This window comes from Styela clava, chromosome 14, assembly GCF_964204865.1.
Source record: "Styela clava chromosome 14, kaStyClav1.hap1.2, whole genome shotgun sequence".
Taxonomy (NCBI): domain Eukaryota; kingdom Metazoa; phylum Chordata; class Ascidiacea; order Stolidobranchia; family Styelidae; genus Styela; species Styela clava.
The window spans coordinates 6,832,263-6,846,624 of NC_135263.1; the positions used below are offsets into that span (position 1 = coordinate 6,832,263).

Here is a 14,362-nt window from a genome sequence, read left to right on the forward strand (position 1 = left end):
TCTCACTAATTACCAAACCAACTAGAGTCACACAAACATCATCCACACTTATTGATCATTTTTATTCCAATATAACAAATAAAAAATTAGATTCTTATGTTATTAGATCAGACATTACAGATCATTATCCCATCATGTGCTGTATAAGTGGCATCAAACCACTTAGTAGAAATGATCTCATCATAACGAGAGATATGTCTGCTTTTTGCATTGAAGAGTTTCGCTCAGATACGCTAAACTTGATAAACAATCGCTTTCGTTCATTATATTTGAATTCTCAAAACTATAACGCAATATTTGATGAATTCACCCAATCTTTTGTTGGTCTAATCAATAATCACGCCCCATTTCGACCCTTGTCGCGCCGTAAAAAAAGAATAAAGCTAAAGCCATGGATTACGAAAGGAATACTCAATAGTATTCGCATAAGAAATAAGATGTTCAAGTCACATTATCTAAATGGCAATAGTTCCCAATGCTCTTATTTTAAAAAGTATCGCAACGTACTGAAACACACTATTGATAATGCTAAACAAATCTATTATCAAAACCGTATTGCTTTCTATAAAGGAAACCCGAAATCAACATGGCGAATTGTTAATGAAATTGCATCCACAAAAAATAAATCTAGGCAAAATATTGATGTAATTCATCTGGAAAATGGCATTACTATAAATGATAATCATTTGATCGCGCAAGAATTTAATAAGTATTTTTCTACTGTTGGTTCCGCTCTTTCTGAAAAGTTCGGTAATGACATGGATGGCTTCAAAATTTACCTTGGCAAACGAGTAAACCAATCCATATTCTTGAGTCCAGCAACGATGAACGAACTAACTATAGAATTAGCTACCCTGCGGGTCGGGAAGGCAATTGGGGCAGACGGCATTCCCAGTCGCTTTCTCAGATATGTTGCAGATATATTATCACCATGTCTGACAGAGTTCTTTAACAGCTCGCTTCGATTAGGCATTTTCCCATCTTCATTGAAAATCGCCAGAGTCATTCCGATCTTTAAATCTGGTAATACAAAACATGTATCAAATTATAGACCCATATCTATTCTATCTGCTATTAACAAGGTATTCGAACGCTTAATTAATAGGAGGCTAATGGATTTTTTCACAAAACATAGTGTACTTAATAAATCACAGTTTGGTTTTCAAGCCAAACATTCCACTTCGCATGCAATTCTAGACACTATATCCCATATATACGATAAATTAGAGAAAAAAGAATATATTAGTGCAACTTTCTTAGATCTTAAGAAAGCTTTTGACACTGTTAATCACCAAATCTTAGTCTATAAGCTGTGGCATTATGGAATTAGAGGAGTAGCGAGCCAACTCCTGGCAAATTACCTGACAAATAGAACACAATTTGTTCAAATGGGTTCATACTGTTCCCCCACCTTACATGTGACTCATGGAGTCCCACAAGGATCATGCTTGGCCCCGACATTATTCCTTATTTTCATCAACGATCTTGCACACAGCTCCTCATTATTTACAAAATTATTTGCTGATGATTCCAATCTTCTAGATAGCGACAAGTCTCCGGATGTGCTTCAGTCCAGAGTGAACACTGAAATAAGAAAAGTAGCAAATTGGATGAAACAAAACAAATTAACATTAAATGTAAATAAATCAAAAACTATGTTGTTTGCTCCAAGTAAATCCAAATCACAGACATCTGTGAAAATTGAGATTGAAGGAACTATTCTTGACAACGTTAGCTCATTCAAATATCTTGGCATCCACATTGATAACAAACTGCAATGGGACATTCAAATAACCAACACTGCTGTTAAATTAGCCAAGGCGGTAGGAATGCTTTATCGGCTTAGGCGTTATACTTCTCTGTCTACGTTACGCATGATATACTTCGCTCTGTTTCAATCTCATTTGCAATATGGTATTATAGCTTGGGGATCAGCTAATAAAACTTTGTTACACCGGATTGAAGTATTACAGAACAGGGCTATCCGTGCTTTGACCCATGCTGGACCAATGTCAAGATTAGATCCTCTTTACCATAAGAATCAAATAATCAAAATGTCAGACATTTATAAAATCGAGATACTGAAACTCATGCACCAACACCTAAACAATAAACTGCCTATGGCTTTTAAATACTATTTTGTCAAACAGATGAGTGTTCACTCTCATTCAACTCGTTCCGCTGCCAATAGCTCATACCATGTGCCTCGCTTTTCTACCAATCGTTCACAAAGCTCTATTAAATTCATCGGTGTGAAACTCTGGAATACGCTCCAAGACACACTTCGCTCTAAGACTTATAATTCATTCAAAAAAGCACTAAAATTTCTTTACTTAGATTCTTATATCTGTCAGTAGGCTGGCAGAGTTGAAATGTATCTCAGACTGTTTGAAACTCACTTTTTTCAAATTATGGGTGTTACCTTCATCTTGTCATTATTCTCATGATATGCTATCACTATCCTTGTATTATTATTATTTTATTTGCTCTTCAATACTGTGGTATACTCCAATAGTATGTGCTGCTCACAGAGCATGACTTTCTCTCACAAAGCACTTGTGTTTCTTACCTTTATTTGCTCAAGATTCTATAATAAGCTAGGTATCCTTTCACCTTATTGATTTCCATTACTGCTATTTTATTATTTAATAGCATGTGCTCCTTATGAAAGTCACTTCACAAAATAACTGTATTATGAACTCTTATAACAAAGACAAAATTCAAAAACTTTAGTTACCTCTAATAGTCATTGCTTCTTTAATATGCTTTCATCCATTGTAGTTCACATATGTCGTTTAATATTTTCCAATATATATGTGCTCTTTGCAATCCAAAATAAATTGAATATGTCTTTTTCTTAATCATAATTCATTGGTTATATTAGTAGTTCCACTGCTGCTGCTGCAGGGAATTCCCCAAGTAGTCAACAACATTATGCTGCGTCACGCACGTCAGCAATTTCTTTGTTGTTGGCGTGCTCGGTGGAGCATGGCGTTGAGTTGTTTAAATTCGTCAATGCTTTTTTCTATTTAATCGAATCTTCTGTTCTCACGTACATTTTAGTTCCCAAATTGTTTCATTTATTTTTGCTGATTTATTTCTGTATTGTTTGACTTAATCTGCTTCTATAATGGTGTCGCTGACATGATGACTTTTGATAGTCTTTTCGCGATCCCTCGTCTATTGCAGTCCAAATATTGTACCTCTTTCTTTCAATGTATTTATTTAATTTTTACCATTTGTTTAAATGTACAATGTTTTTGCACGACGAAAAATAAATATCTGAATCTGAATCTGAATCTGAATTTACGGAAAAGACGCTTTTACTACAAGAAATATGTGCTACGATCTGTCCTATATTCTCCACATTTTCGGCACTGAACAATGACTTCTGCATGACGTAACAATTGAATTAAACCAGCTGTTAGCGAGCGGATGAATATTAGTTATTTCTGCTCGACCTTGCGCTGAGTTGGGCAGGCTTTCCATAGCCCTGTTTAGTTATTATTAGTTAAGTTATGCTAAGACGTTGTTGAAAAATGTATAAGTAAATTATTAAACACTTGTAGATCCTTACCACGGATATGGGCCGTGAGACGAAACCATGAAAACGCCCAGAAAATGAGTTTCGTAGCGCACATCTGGTAACTAAATAAATTCTTCAGTTTTGTGTGAAAACGAACATAATGAACGCATTACAGCTTGTTCCACAATCCTGGTGCGAAATTGAATATAAGAGGTTCCCGGAAATTCAATACCCATAAGTTTACAACGCATACATAAGAACTATACAATTCGAGAGCCCTACAGCACACTAACACAAATGTATTCCTGTAATGTTTTGCCTGACCAAAATCGGACTTCCTCAGTCAATCATAATTTATTAGGTAGATTACGAAAAATATGGCATACATGTAACCAACAACAAAAAATACTTTAATTGTGTGACAGGAGTCGGGAGTGACCTCGAAAGCAGCGACACCAACAACGCTGATTCACATTTGAGAATAAATTTTATGTAATAACCACAAGCAGTTTACAACAAGAACAGCATAAAAATCTACATCCATTTTATAGAAGCTATCAAGTATCAAACGTATTTATTTTTAAGCAATGAAGTCACAAATTAACATCGTGAGCACGAAAACACAAATAAATCAGTTATTTCTCACTTAGAAATTTACCGCAAAAGTCAAGAAAATTAAATGAATGTACAATATGTACATAACATAGTGAACAGAAATATTACAATTTACAATTAATCTTTTTTTAGTTTATGTGGTTATGTATTTGAACAAAGGCAATAATATTTCTAGAAACAGGACTACGACACTAACAAATGTCCGAAAAAAAAACAAATGTATGATACTTATTAAATCAACTGTAATATATAATTCACTTTCTTCTGAATTGTTTTCGAAATCCACTATCTAAAAAATCGACTTTTCCTCTATAGGTGTACTGTGATTTCTGCAGTCAATACAAAAACAAAAATCTGTGCAATTTAAGTTGATTTTGGCACACTTTCATAAATTATTTTGACTATTTTTCTTTCTGTCTTTGCAGTTTGCCAACTCAAGAACTGATTTGAGGGCCACATGCTTCTTCAGTGAATCATTGTTGGGTGGAGAGTATAATCCTTATGTTTGACAGTGTTAAATAGACGTGCCCTGGTATCATTTACATTCTTCATATCCTCTTCAAATTCCTCAGCTTTATTTATTAATACCCCGTTAAACTCAAAAGATCTTCATAGTCGAGGGAAAAAAATGAATTGAAAATCTCAATGAAGTCTCCAACATGAATTTGATGGGCAGTTCCAATTGCAGAAAAGTGCTAGAGTATTTCAATATGAATAGCCCATCCAAGCTGTTTGCAACTATTATGATTCTCATATACCTTTAAGCTTCAAGACTTCTTGTTTAATCCATTTTATAGCACTGATAGCAGCAGGGATCAAAGCCTGCGTTAGGTCGGATTGGTGGAACATTGCCGTTTTCTTTTGTAGTACAGTATCTAAAATAAGGAAGAAAATAATATTTGGAGCAGCATGATTTTAAAAATACCCCTAAATACTAACTAATACCTTGAATACATAATGCATTTTATCTGATGTACTAAATGAGCGTATATATGCTCATTGCATGTTCTACAGTCCAGCAGTGTTTGCATACCATTACTAGACTATATCTACACTAAATTTTGATATACCACAGTCTGAAATGTCCTATGACAGTATGAGTATGGACTATAGACTATATTTTGAAACATCAACTGTTTGTCTACAACTTCATTTCTCACCTCTCAATCATTTCCAATGCTACCTTTCTTTCCACTCCGGCATAACTTATCATTGCTTCCCAGGTTCTTGTCGACTCTATGAATTTAGATTTAGACCAACCGACATTAGTAAAATTGATTAATTTCTTCTCTTTCACACAACCGTGCATTACAGAAACAGCCATTCATTTCTATTTCCAAATATGCTGTGGCCTATATAGTAGTATAAGTCTGCTGAATAGTCAAGAAGAGTCATTAAATTAATCATAAACATTTCATGCAAGCCAGAAAATATCGTTGTTTGTGACATATTATTCTAGGTCTAGCCTTCCTTGGAGTTACCGCACCGTACGGTACCTATTTAACAACGTCTTATGAGCTAGTGCTCAACTAAAATTGCTATTTATGGCAAGGATATACAAGTGTTTAATATCTTACCTATACTTTTCAACACCTCCTTAGAATAACTGGACTAATATTACCGGTAACTGAAAAAAACTATGGAAAGGCTACTCAACGCAAAAGCGAGCAGTTGAGTACATCTGATATTCATCCGACCACTGGGGATCCACCTACAGCTGACTAACTTGACTGTTACGTCGTGCAGAAGTCTGCGTTCATTGGCCCATGATACCGGAAAAGCAGAGAAAATAGGACAGATGGTAACACATATTTATTGTAGTAAAAGCGTCTTTTCTGTAAAACGTGCAACTTTTGGAAGTGGGAACAAGGCAATATTTGTTACTAAATTTCTAAGGAACATTTTAAAATCATTTTCAGGTAGTTACCTGATGTGCGCTACGAAACTGAAAGATAAATGGCCTCGGCTCGCGGCCTAGTAGTGGATTTTAGCCTATCTTATCACAGCTATTTCTAGACAATTTTTGATTACTGCAAATCCTAAGAAGGCAAAATGATGATTGACTTATTTGATTCACACTCAAATTTCGGAATCACGACCAAAAACTAACGAATAGCATTCAAAATCGCAAAAACGAGGTATTGTTTGAAACCATGACTGAAAATCTGTCCGAGTGACAAACGTGTCTGTGCGGGAGGGTCTATTGTTACGTCACTTTTTGTATCTTGCTGATTGGCCAATGCTACGAAATGAACAAGAAAGTCGATGCTCGGGAAACATCCCTTAGAAAAAAATTCGCCATATTTTTGTGTTATTGCGGGTCAGATGAAAGGACGCCGCGGGCCGTAGTTTGGTGACCCCTGGTCTATATAAACCGAAATATAACAAAAAGGATGATTTCGGAATCAGAATAAACCTACATAAATTATAAAATCCACATGATTTTGAGACAAAAAATGACCTCGTATGCGTTATTTAACTGGATGTCCGGTGCAGAGATCGAGTATATCTGCGATTTGTACCAAGATGGCGCACAACCTGAACATTGTATGTTTACCAGGTTAGGGTTCAGGATGTGCGCCATTTTGGACCGAATACTTCAAATGCATTTTAAAAAAATTGCTCAACATTATATACTCCGCACCCACCTGGGTATCACTATATATGTCATATACATTATATCTAAACAATAAATAAAACTTTATGTCCCAAAACAATGTCAAGGCCCGATTATGCCGGACTATTAGTGAGTCCGGGCCGCATCAGTTTTTTCACAATGAAAGCATTAAACTTAAAAAGTTAAATCTTTTTCTCTGTTTTTCTATACGCAAAACATGTCAAAAACATAAATGTAAGTAATTCCGCGATGGATCTTTCCCCGAGCATCTACTTCTTTGTTTATTCCGTAACATGGGATAATCAGCAAGACGCAAAAAGTGACGTAACAATAGACTTTTTCGCAAACGCTCAGACACTTGTCACTCAGAAAGGCATGTTTTAAACATTACCTCGTTCTCGCATGCTATTTGTTAGTTTTGGGTTGTGTTTCAGAAATTCAAGTATGAATCAAAGAACTCAATGATCATTCTGATTGCTTGGGCGTCGTAGCTTAATTGCCGTAATCAAAAATTAGTCTAGAAATAGCTGTGATAGACTAGGCTAAACTTCTCTACCGGTACTGTTGAAAAACAGGTTGTTGAATGTTTTGAATCAAAAAGATGACGTGAAACATATATCCCAGTTTATAGACTTCAACTCGCGAAGCCACCTCTAAAATAAGCACCAAGAATTTGCAATGGCAAAGTATAAGAAAATTTTCTTCGGGGTCAAAGGTCCATCGAACATCATGCCTACAGGTACGGTACTAGTAGGTTACCGTACCGCAGGGGTTCCCAAACCGCGGGCCAAATCCGGCCCGCATAACAATTTAAAATGGCCCGTCGAGCCTAAGTGAAATACGTATTAGGTATTGGGATAACATAGCCATATGGCAGTAATTCAGATATCAACCATACAAGAAAGCTTGAGATGTCAAATAACAAACATAAACTACACTCTGGAAACATATTTTATTTAAATCTTAAATAAAGAGATGGCAGCGTTCGTATTTCTGTATTGGAAAGAATCAAACTTCAGCGATTTGTCTTCTTTGTCAGCAAACCATCCTAATTATGAAGGAATACGTCATGAAGCATCATTATGAGTTAACAAACATGTTTCAAAAAAATGTCATGACTAAATCATCGCGCACTACGCTCTTCCGGCCCGCGAACACCCTTCCGATTCTAATTTTGGCCCGCGGCCAATAAAGTTTGGGAACCCCTGCCGTACCGCATATTTCTTTCGGGGGATAGATTATGAAATATTTTGTTTTGCTCTACTTGTCCTGATCATATATTAAATGCATCAATCATTCTAACTGAGCTGAGTGACTTACGGGCCGCACTGACATTAAACTTTCATACCAAGGCGGGGGTCGCAAACTATCGTCCTGCGGGCCGCAATTGACCCGCGATTTTGAGACCCCTGGCTTAGACACTTTTCTCACTCAGACAAATTTTCAGGCGTGGTCATAAACATTACCTCGTTTTTGCGTTTTTGAACTCTATTCGTTAGTTTTCAGTTGTGTTTTGGAAATTCAAATATCAATCAGATAATTCAAGGATCACTCTGTCTTTTTTAATTTTAATTTAATTGCAGTAATAAAAAAATAGTGTAGATATAGATGTGATAGACTAGGGCTAGGCTAAAATTCTTTACCGGTACTTTTAAAAAACAGATTGTTGTACGCGATGAATCATAATGATGGTTTGAAACAAATACCCCATTTTACATGCGCCAACTCGCGACACAACTCTTAAAATAAGCCCCGAAAATTTTGCAATGGTTAAGTATAGGAAGAATTTTTCGGGGGTGAAAGGTCCATCAAGCAGTATTTTCCCACCCATATCCGATTGAAAATATGTTTGAATTGTTCAGCTTTCTCTTCAAACATATGTTTAAAAATAACTGCAGATTAATTGATTACCAAATGTGAGGGTAATGGCTGAATTTTCTGACATATATGTAGCATTTTTTGTAATACTGTTTAGGCTGGTTTCAAAAAACCACCCGGCAGGAACAGGCCATAACATAGATATTTGGTTATCAGATATAGCCAACCGAGGCAAACAGATTCCGCATTCGATTTTTAGTTTTCTATGATGCATATATTCCCGACCAAAAAGATAGAAAGCTATTTAACATTTTTAACTAGACAAGCACATCATTCAACTTCGCTCCAGCTGGCCATAAAACTAGTCAATTCAGTGACATTAGTGATGTAACAATATATATGTCAAAAGATTTTTCTGGTTTATTTTCATGATGAAACGACACAAAATGCGATTTTTAACAAATCAAATCCCCCGTACATTTTTGATGTGCAATCCAAACGGGCAAATTCTTAAAGTTGCCGAATACTGTTGGATTCCATCGGTTGATATCTATGCAGAATTGCAGTCCCACAGTGACATCGCACTGCGATGATCAGTTTGTCGAACTGCTAGTTCATTTTGAGCGCTACGGCATATCGTATAGTAATAATGTGGCTAATAGGTGTACACATATTTATCCCCGTGGAGAGGAATTCACTAATTTTAATTATTCACTAACTGGACGATGCGTGGCATACATTTGCTTAAAGTGCATCGAAAGTCATGCATGAGCTCAACAAGTCAGTTTCGTTTTTTTGACTCGATCATCACCAGGGATGAAATTCCTTGCTCGCACTCCCGCGTAGAATGAGGAATTAGCGGTTCCATTACATTTGAACCCATGACAATTGCACCTGTATGCTATTGCACCCATGAAATCTTTTTTGTTTCACGGATAGTTAAACCCATACTAACCCTAACCCATGGGTTTTAGCACCCGCATATAGATTGAACCCGTGGATATACGCATGGGTTCAAATGTACATGGGTTCAAATGTACGGTCATCGGAATTAGCAGCAAAGCAGTAGCGTGATGAGTCAGCCGTAAAGCACGCGACCCCTTATCGATTGCAATGAATCTCTGACGTTATTTCCTAAGTGTGTATTTCAATTTTTTTCAATTCCGTTATACACTTTTGTGTTGTGTTTGCATTGATTCTTGCATGATAAAAATAAATTATCGGAATCTGAGGAGACCATGCTTTAGGATGGGTGTCCTAAATATAACTTTAGCCGGCGTACGAGATCTTTCGTAGCCTTTTAATCGGAGCACGGGCTCTTAGCTTTTAACTTGCACGAATTGTTCTTCGTGTTCTCCGAATTCGTAAATACTAATTATTAGCCTTTTTCTATGTATTTAAAAATGTTTGTCCAAATTACTAATCTTTCCCTATAATGCTAAGCCGTGATGAGTCAGTCGTAAAGCACGAGGAGACCATGCTAAGCCAGAAGAACAATCTTCGCTGTTCACAAATCAGCTTGAAGAGCTGAATATTTTAAGCTGACGTTTTAACGAAATTTATCATTTTGATAAATTGCTATAAGCCTAGGCTTACCATACGTCCCGGTTTAGCCGGGACAGTCCCGGATTTGACAAGCTGTCCCGGCGTCCCGGCCGGTTGACTCAAATGTCCCGGTTTGTCAGCACGGTTTTCATGGGTAAAAAATTCAAATTCATTATTATTACAAACTTTTTTCTAACGGTGACAGCCCATTTACCACTGTTTTGCGACACATTTTGCTAGTTCAGAGAGAGAAATCGCTCTATTGTTATGTCACAATTGGTATATGTTTTAATGCGTTTTCTGGCGTTAACTGCAATGTCGTTAAGTTGTCGAAATGCCAAAAATAAAGTACAAGTTTTCTGATGAGTTGAAGAAAGATTTTCCTTATTTGAAGCAAACTGAAGGAGGAAAGATACACTGTACGCATTGCAGATCTGTTTTTCTATTAGTCATGGCGGACGTTCAGATGTCAACGATCATATCCAAAGCAGGAAGCACAAAACATTGAGGCATCGACTCGACTGACCAATTTTGCGATAACAAATTCGGATGATTCTGTGTCGTTGGCAGCCGACATTTACCTATCACACTGCTATTCATGACCAAAGTTTTGACTGCACCTCTAAATTAATTTTCAAATTTTTTTGAGGCTAAATTTGCATTAACTTGTAAATATACACAGTTAGAATTTCTGATGTCCGCTGTCTGATAAGCTGATTCGCTGATTTTGCACATTTAGCCAGAAATAAATGAGAGTTGGTGCATTGCTCTGCTGTTCTCCTCTGAATTTAATGATGATTTACTTCAAGCTCGAATGGCAACAAAACGCAGAAAAGTTGATGCTGAGTGCAAAGGGTTCAATGGCGCTGAAAATATTCAAACGGAATTTTTTGAGATGCAATGAGGAAATAAATCTATATTCTATTCGAGAGATGTACACTGCTTGATTTTTAATATAAAAAGTATCATCCGTTCAGTTTCAACTTTCTAAAAATATGTGCGGCCCACCAATGACTCGCAACCCTTAATTTTGGCCCGCGGGCGAAAGGTTGCCGACCCCTGCCTTAGATGTTGCAAATATTCTGTCAGAGGTGAAGCTAAATTTGCAGGGAAAAAATTTGTATTTAAAAAGAATGTTTGCGATTTTTACGAGAAATGTCTATCGTATATAGAGCTGCACGATGAAGCCTACAATGCTGCCAGGCCACACATATGGACAAATTTGAAGAGTGAAATAAACTGGACTGAAGTGTTTGGTCTGCAAAATTGATAAATGATATGTTTGGTTAGCTGATCAGGTTTTGAATAGCGATGCACTTTTCGACGAATACTGATAAAGAGATATTTATCTGAGCATGGTTCAAATGCAATTTGACTTACTTTGCCGGTTGAAATTAAGTGGACAGATTTGTTTAACGTTTTTTCTAACAGAAATATTAGCATTTCGACATTGCAGCAAATTGGTTGATTTTGTTTTTCGGAACATCGGCATCTGTTAAAAGGATTTTTTCCATTGTTAAAAAATTTTGGTCCGAAAGCAGGTGCAGAATGCCAGAAGAAAATATAAAACCACTCCGTAGCCTGCAAATTTAATGGTGATGTCTCTTGTTATCAGTTTTATGACAAAATCAAAACAAGAATTTTTGAGAAAGGTTCCATCTGCGGACAAATACTTTTGGTCTAAATGAATAATACTGAGACGACCACGTCTATAACTCTGTTTTATTTTGTATGTCAATATTTATTCTTAACACTTGAGTCATTAGTGAGCAGCTGTGTAACTTTCTCTTTCTGCTGGTCTGTCAGACTGCCGGTAGTGTAGATATTTCCTCTGTATATTGGGTTATTATTATAGGGTTTTAATGCCGAAAATCCATGTAATTCTTGTTGTAAAATGATATTAGTAGTACAGGTTTACTATTTCTCTAGTTTGGCATAGCTCTGTTCACTAGTTGGCTTGTATTTAACACTTCCGTAACTAGTCTATTTTCGCAGTTTATTTCCTGTGTGATTTCTATGCGTATTTCCATGTATATTACGTGTTTGTCGATAAGATAGGATTTGTGTTGTATCGTTAGTGTCATACTAGTTATTCTTATGTATATCTGGGTGTGTTTTACCCGGTTTTTAGTATCCCATTATAAGTAAATAGTTCATGACTGTGACGTCATAGACCAATTCCGTATCTTGTGTTGCGTATGTATCCTACGGTATTTGTACTGTGTTTTTCATGTTTTTATTTGTTTATTGTATTTCTTATTGGAGTATTTGGTTGTATTAAGTTCTTACAGGTGTATAATTAATCTAGTTAGTTAACTTAGTTACTCTGCTGTGGTTGGAACCGCAAGAAGATTATTTTGTGATCGACATCTATTGCAACTTCAGTGTCCAAGAAGCTGACAGAAAGAACCTGAGTGGTGATATCAATTTTGGTACGCCACATATACGAATTTTTGGCGAGCACACGCCAGGATATATTATTTGACACAGGGACTATTAAGACTAAGCCGATTAGGTAGGCTAGTCTGTGACGGATAATATTTGGACAATATTGGACATTTGAGGTTGCCGAATTTTTTTTCAATTGCGGTTGCCTGATAATTTGGAAAAATGGTTAAGAGAAGAAAGATTGTACCGGCACCAAAGCAAGCCAAAGAGGAGAATGAACTTTTGCATCTGCAAATACAGGTATTGAAGACGAAATTGAGGGAGTCAGAGGAAAAGCAAGAGGAGACTGACAGCCGTTTGCAACTGATAGACAGTCGTGTGCAACAGATTGGAAGTCAACTAGAATCAGTTGAACTCCAGAATGCGAAAATTGGCTCATCTTTTGAACATGTTTACAACATGCTGCAAGATATTTCTGGCGTGGTTAAAACAGGAAAAGTTGCTGATTCTGAAGAAACGCAGCCCATGTCACATGTCCCAGATGTTAGCTTGATCGCTTCAACACCCGCAACGGTTGTTCCAAAAGCAGCGCCTGTTCTCAAGCATGATGAAATTTCTGATTTTGGATCAGAAGATGGACAGCCAGAAGGGAAGCGGAACGCGTTCTCACAGACATTAGAGGTGAAATTTTTGAAGAATGGTCATGTGAGTAACCTTGCACCTACAATTCCTTTTTTGAATGATAATGGTAATGAGGGCACAAATGTCAGAAGGCAACTTAGTACTAGGCCGAAAATGGTTACAGTGGCTACACAATCAGCTCCTCCAGTGAGCGCTAGTAGTGTCTCAAATGCCAATGTTAGCCGTAGTGTTCTCAATAGCACAGCTAATGCTACGATGATGGCAAGAAATGCCAAAAAGCCAATGTATTTCGATGGATCCACTGTCATGACGTGGCCCAGTTATTTATGCCATTTTGAATTGGTTACCAGTTATAATCAGTGGGATGACGACACTGCAGGATTAGAATTGGCTACTTGCATGACAGGTCAAGCTCTAAATGTGTTGAAAGATTTACCAGATATGAAACGTACTAGCTATAGTGATATTGTGGCTCATTTTAATCATTATTTCAAACCTGCCGGAAATGCGAGCTCATATCGTACTACATTTCATTGTCGTAGGATTAAGCCAAATGAAGCGCCACGGGATTATGGTAACAAATTGAAAGAGCTTGTTATTCTTGCTTACCCAAATCTTGATATTGCTGGTCAAGATGATATTTTGAAATCGCAGTTTCTCGCCGGTTTAACCGATGAAAGCATGATCAAACATGTTACCATGCAACAGCCTGATACTTTTGAAAGTGCACTGTCTCTTGCAACGCTGTATTACTCTGTTGATACTAACCACTCTGAGAGAAGAGACATGCCTAAACCTCGCATTGCCGCAGTGAAACAGAGTAACACTGGTGATGCAGCTAATCAGCAAACCGACCTTTTTCAGTTTCTCGAGAGCAGTTTTGAGCGACTTGTAGCAAAACTGGATGAGATCATAGGATATGTTAAGCCACACGCTAACAACAATCGCAATTTTGATGGTGTACCAGGGAACCCGTGTCCTCGATGTGGTAAACATGGTCATTGGGGCAGGGATTGCAAGGCATGTTTTAATTGCAAGCACTAAGCAGACTGGTCATCTTAAACAGGATTGTCCACATCTTCAGAATCCCGCTGATCCTGCAACAGCTGCTTCCTCTTCGACCGCAAATTTAAACGACACTCAGCGGGCTTGAGGTCCTCAGTGTCCGCTGAATTATTACTTGATGACGGACCAACGAACCAGAATATAGA

The 14,362-nt window shown here is 37.1% G+C and overlaps 1 protein-coding gene and 1 long non-coding RNA gene across 4 annotated transcripts; both read right to left on the minus strand.

The window, feature by feature from the left end:
• Positions 1–43: 43 nt before the first annotated feature.
• On the minus strand, positions 44–3,300 carry LOC144431984 (uncharacterized). Of its 3 annotated transcripts, none has more exons than XR_013480336.1 (3): positions 2,738–3,300; positions 1,412–1,584; positions 44–1,020 (listed from the first exon to the last, which is right to left on the minus strand). XR_013480336.1 is itself a non-coding variant. In XM_078119937.1 (3 exons), the coding sequence occupies exons 2-3, from the start codon at positions 1,459–1,461 to the stop codon at positions 776–778; spliced, it is 345 nt and encodes a 114-aa protein (XP_077976063.1). In that variant the 5' UTR covers positions 1,462–1,584; positions 2,738–3,300; the 3' UTR covers positions 44–775. The 3 variants fall into 3 exon arrangements, 2 of the variants coding, with proteins under 2 accessions (XP_077976063.1, XP_077976064.1); XM_078119937.1 differs by having other exon boundaries at positions 1,362–1,584; XM_078119938.1 differs by lacking the exon at positions 2,738–3,300 and having other exon boundaries at positions 1,362–2,080.
• Positions 3,301–3,864: 564 nt separating this feature from the next.
• Positions 3,865–6,004, minus strand: LOC144431990 (uncharacterized). The gene is made up of 2 exons (XR_013480340.1): positions 5,302–6,004; positions 3,865–5,016 (listed from the first exon to the last, which is right to left on the minus strand). It is a non-coding gene; the product is annotated as an uncharacterized LOC144431990 (long non-coding RNA).
• Between the last annotated feature and the right edge of the window lie 8,358 nt (positions 6,005–14,362).

Bases quoted from the DNA above. Each gene is read 5' to 3' on its own strand.
- LOC144431984 (XM_078119937.1), bottom strand. From the start codon at position 1,461: ATGTCGGGGCCAAGCATGATCCTTGTGGGACTCCATGAGTCACATGTA. The intron at 1,021-1,361 runs GTAATTTGCCAG...TTGTATTACCAG, and splicing joins AATTGTGTTCTATTTGTCAG to ATTTAAAGATCGGAATGACT.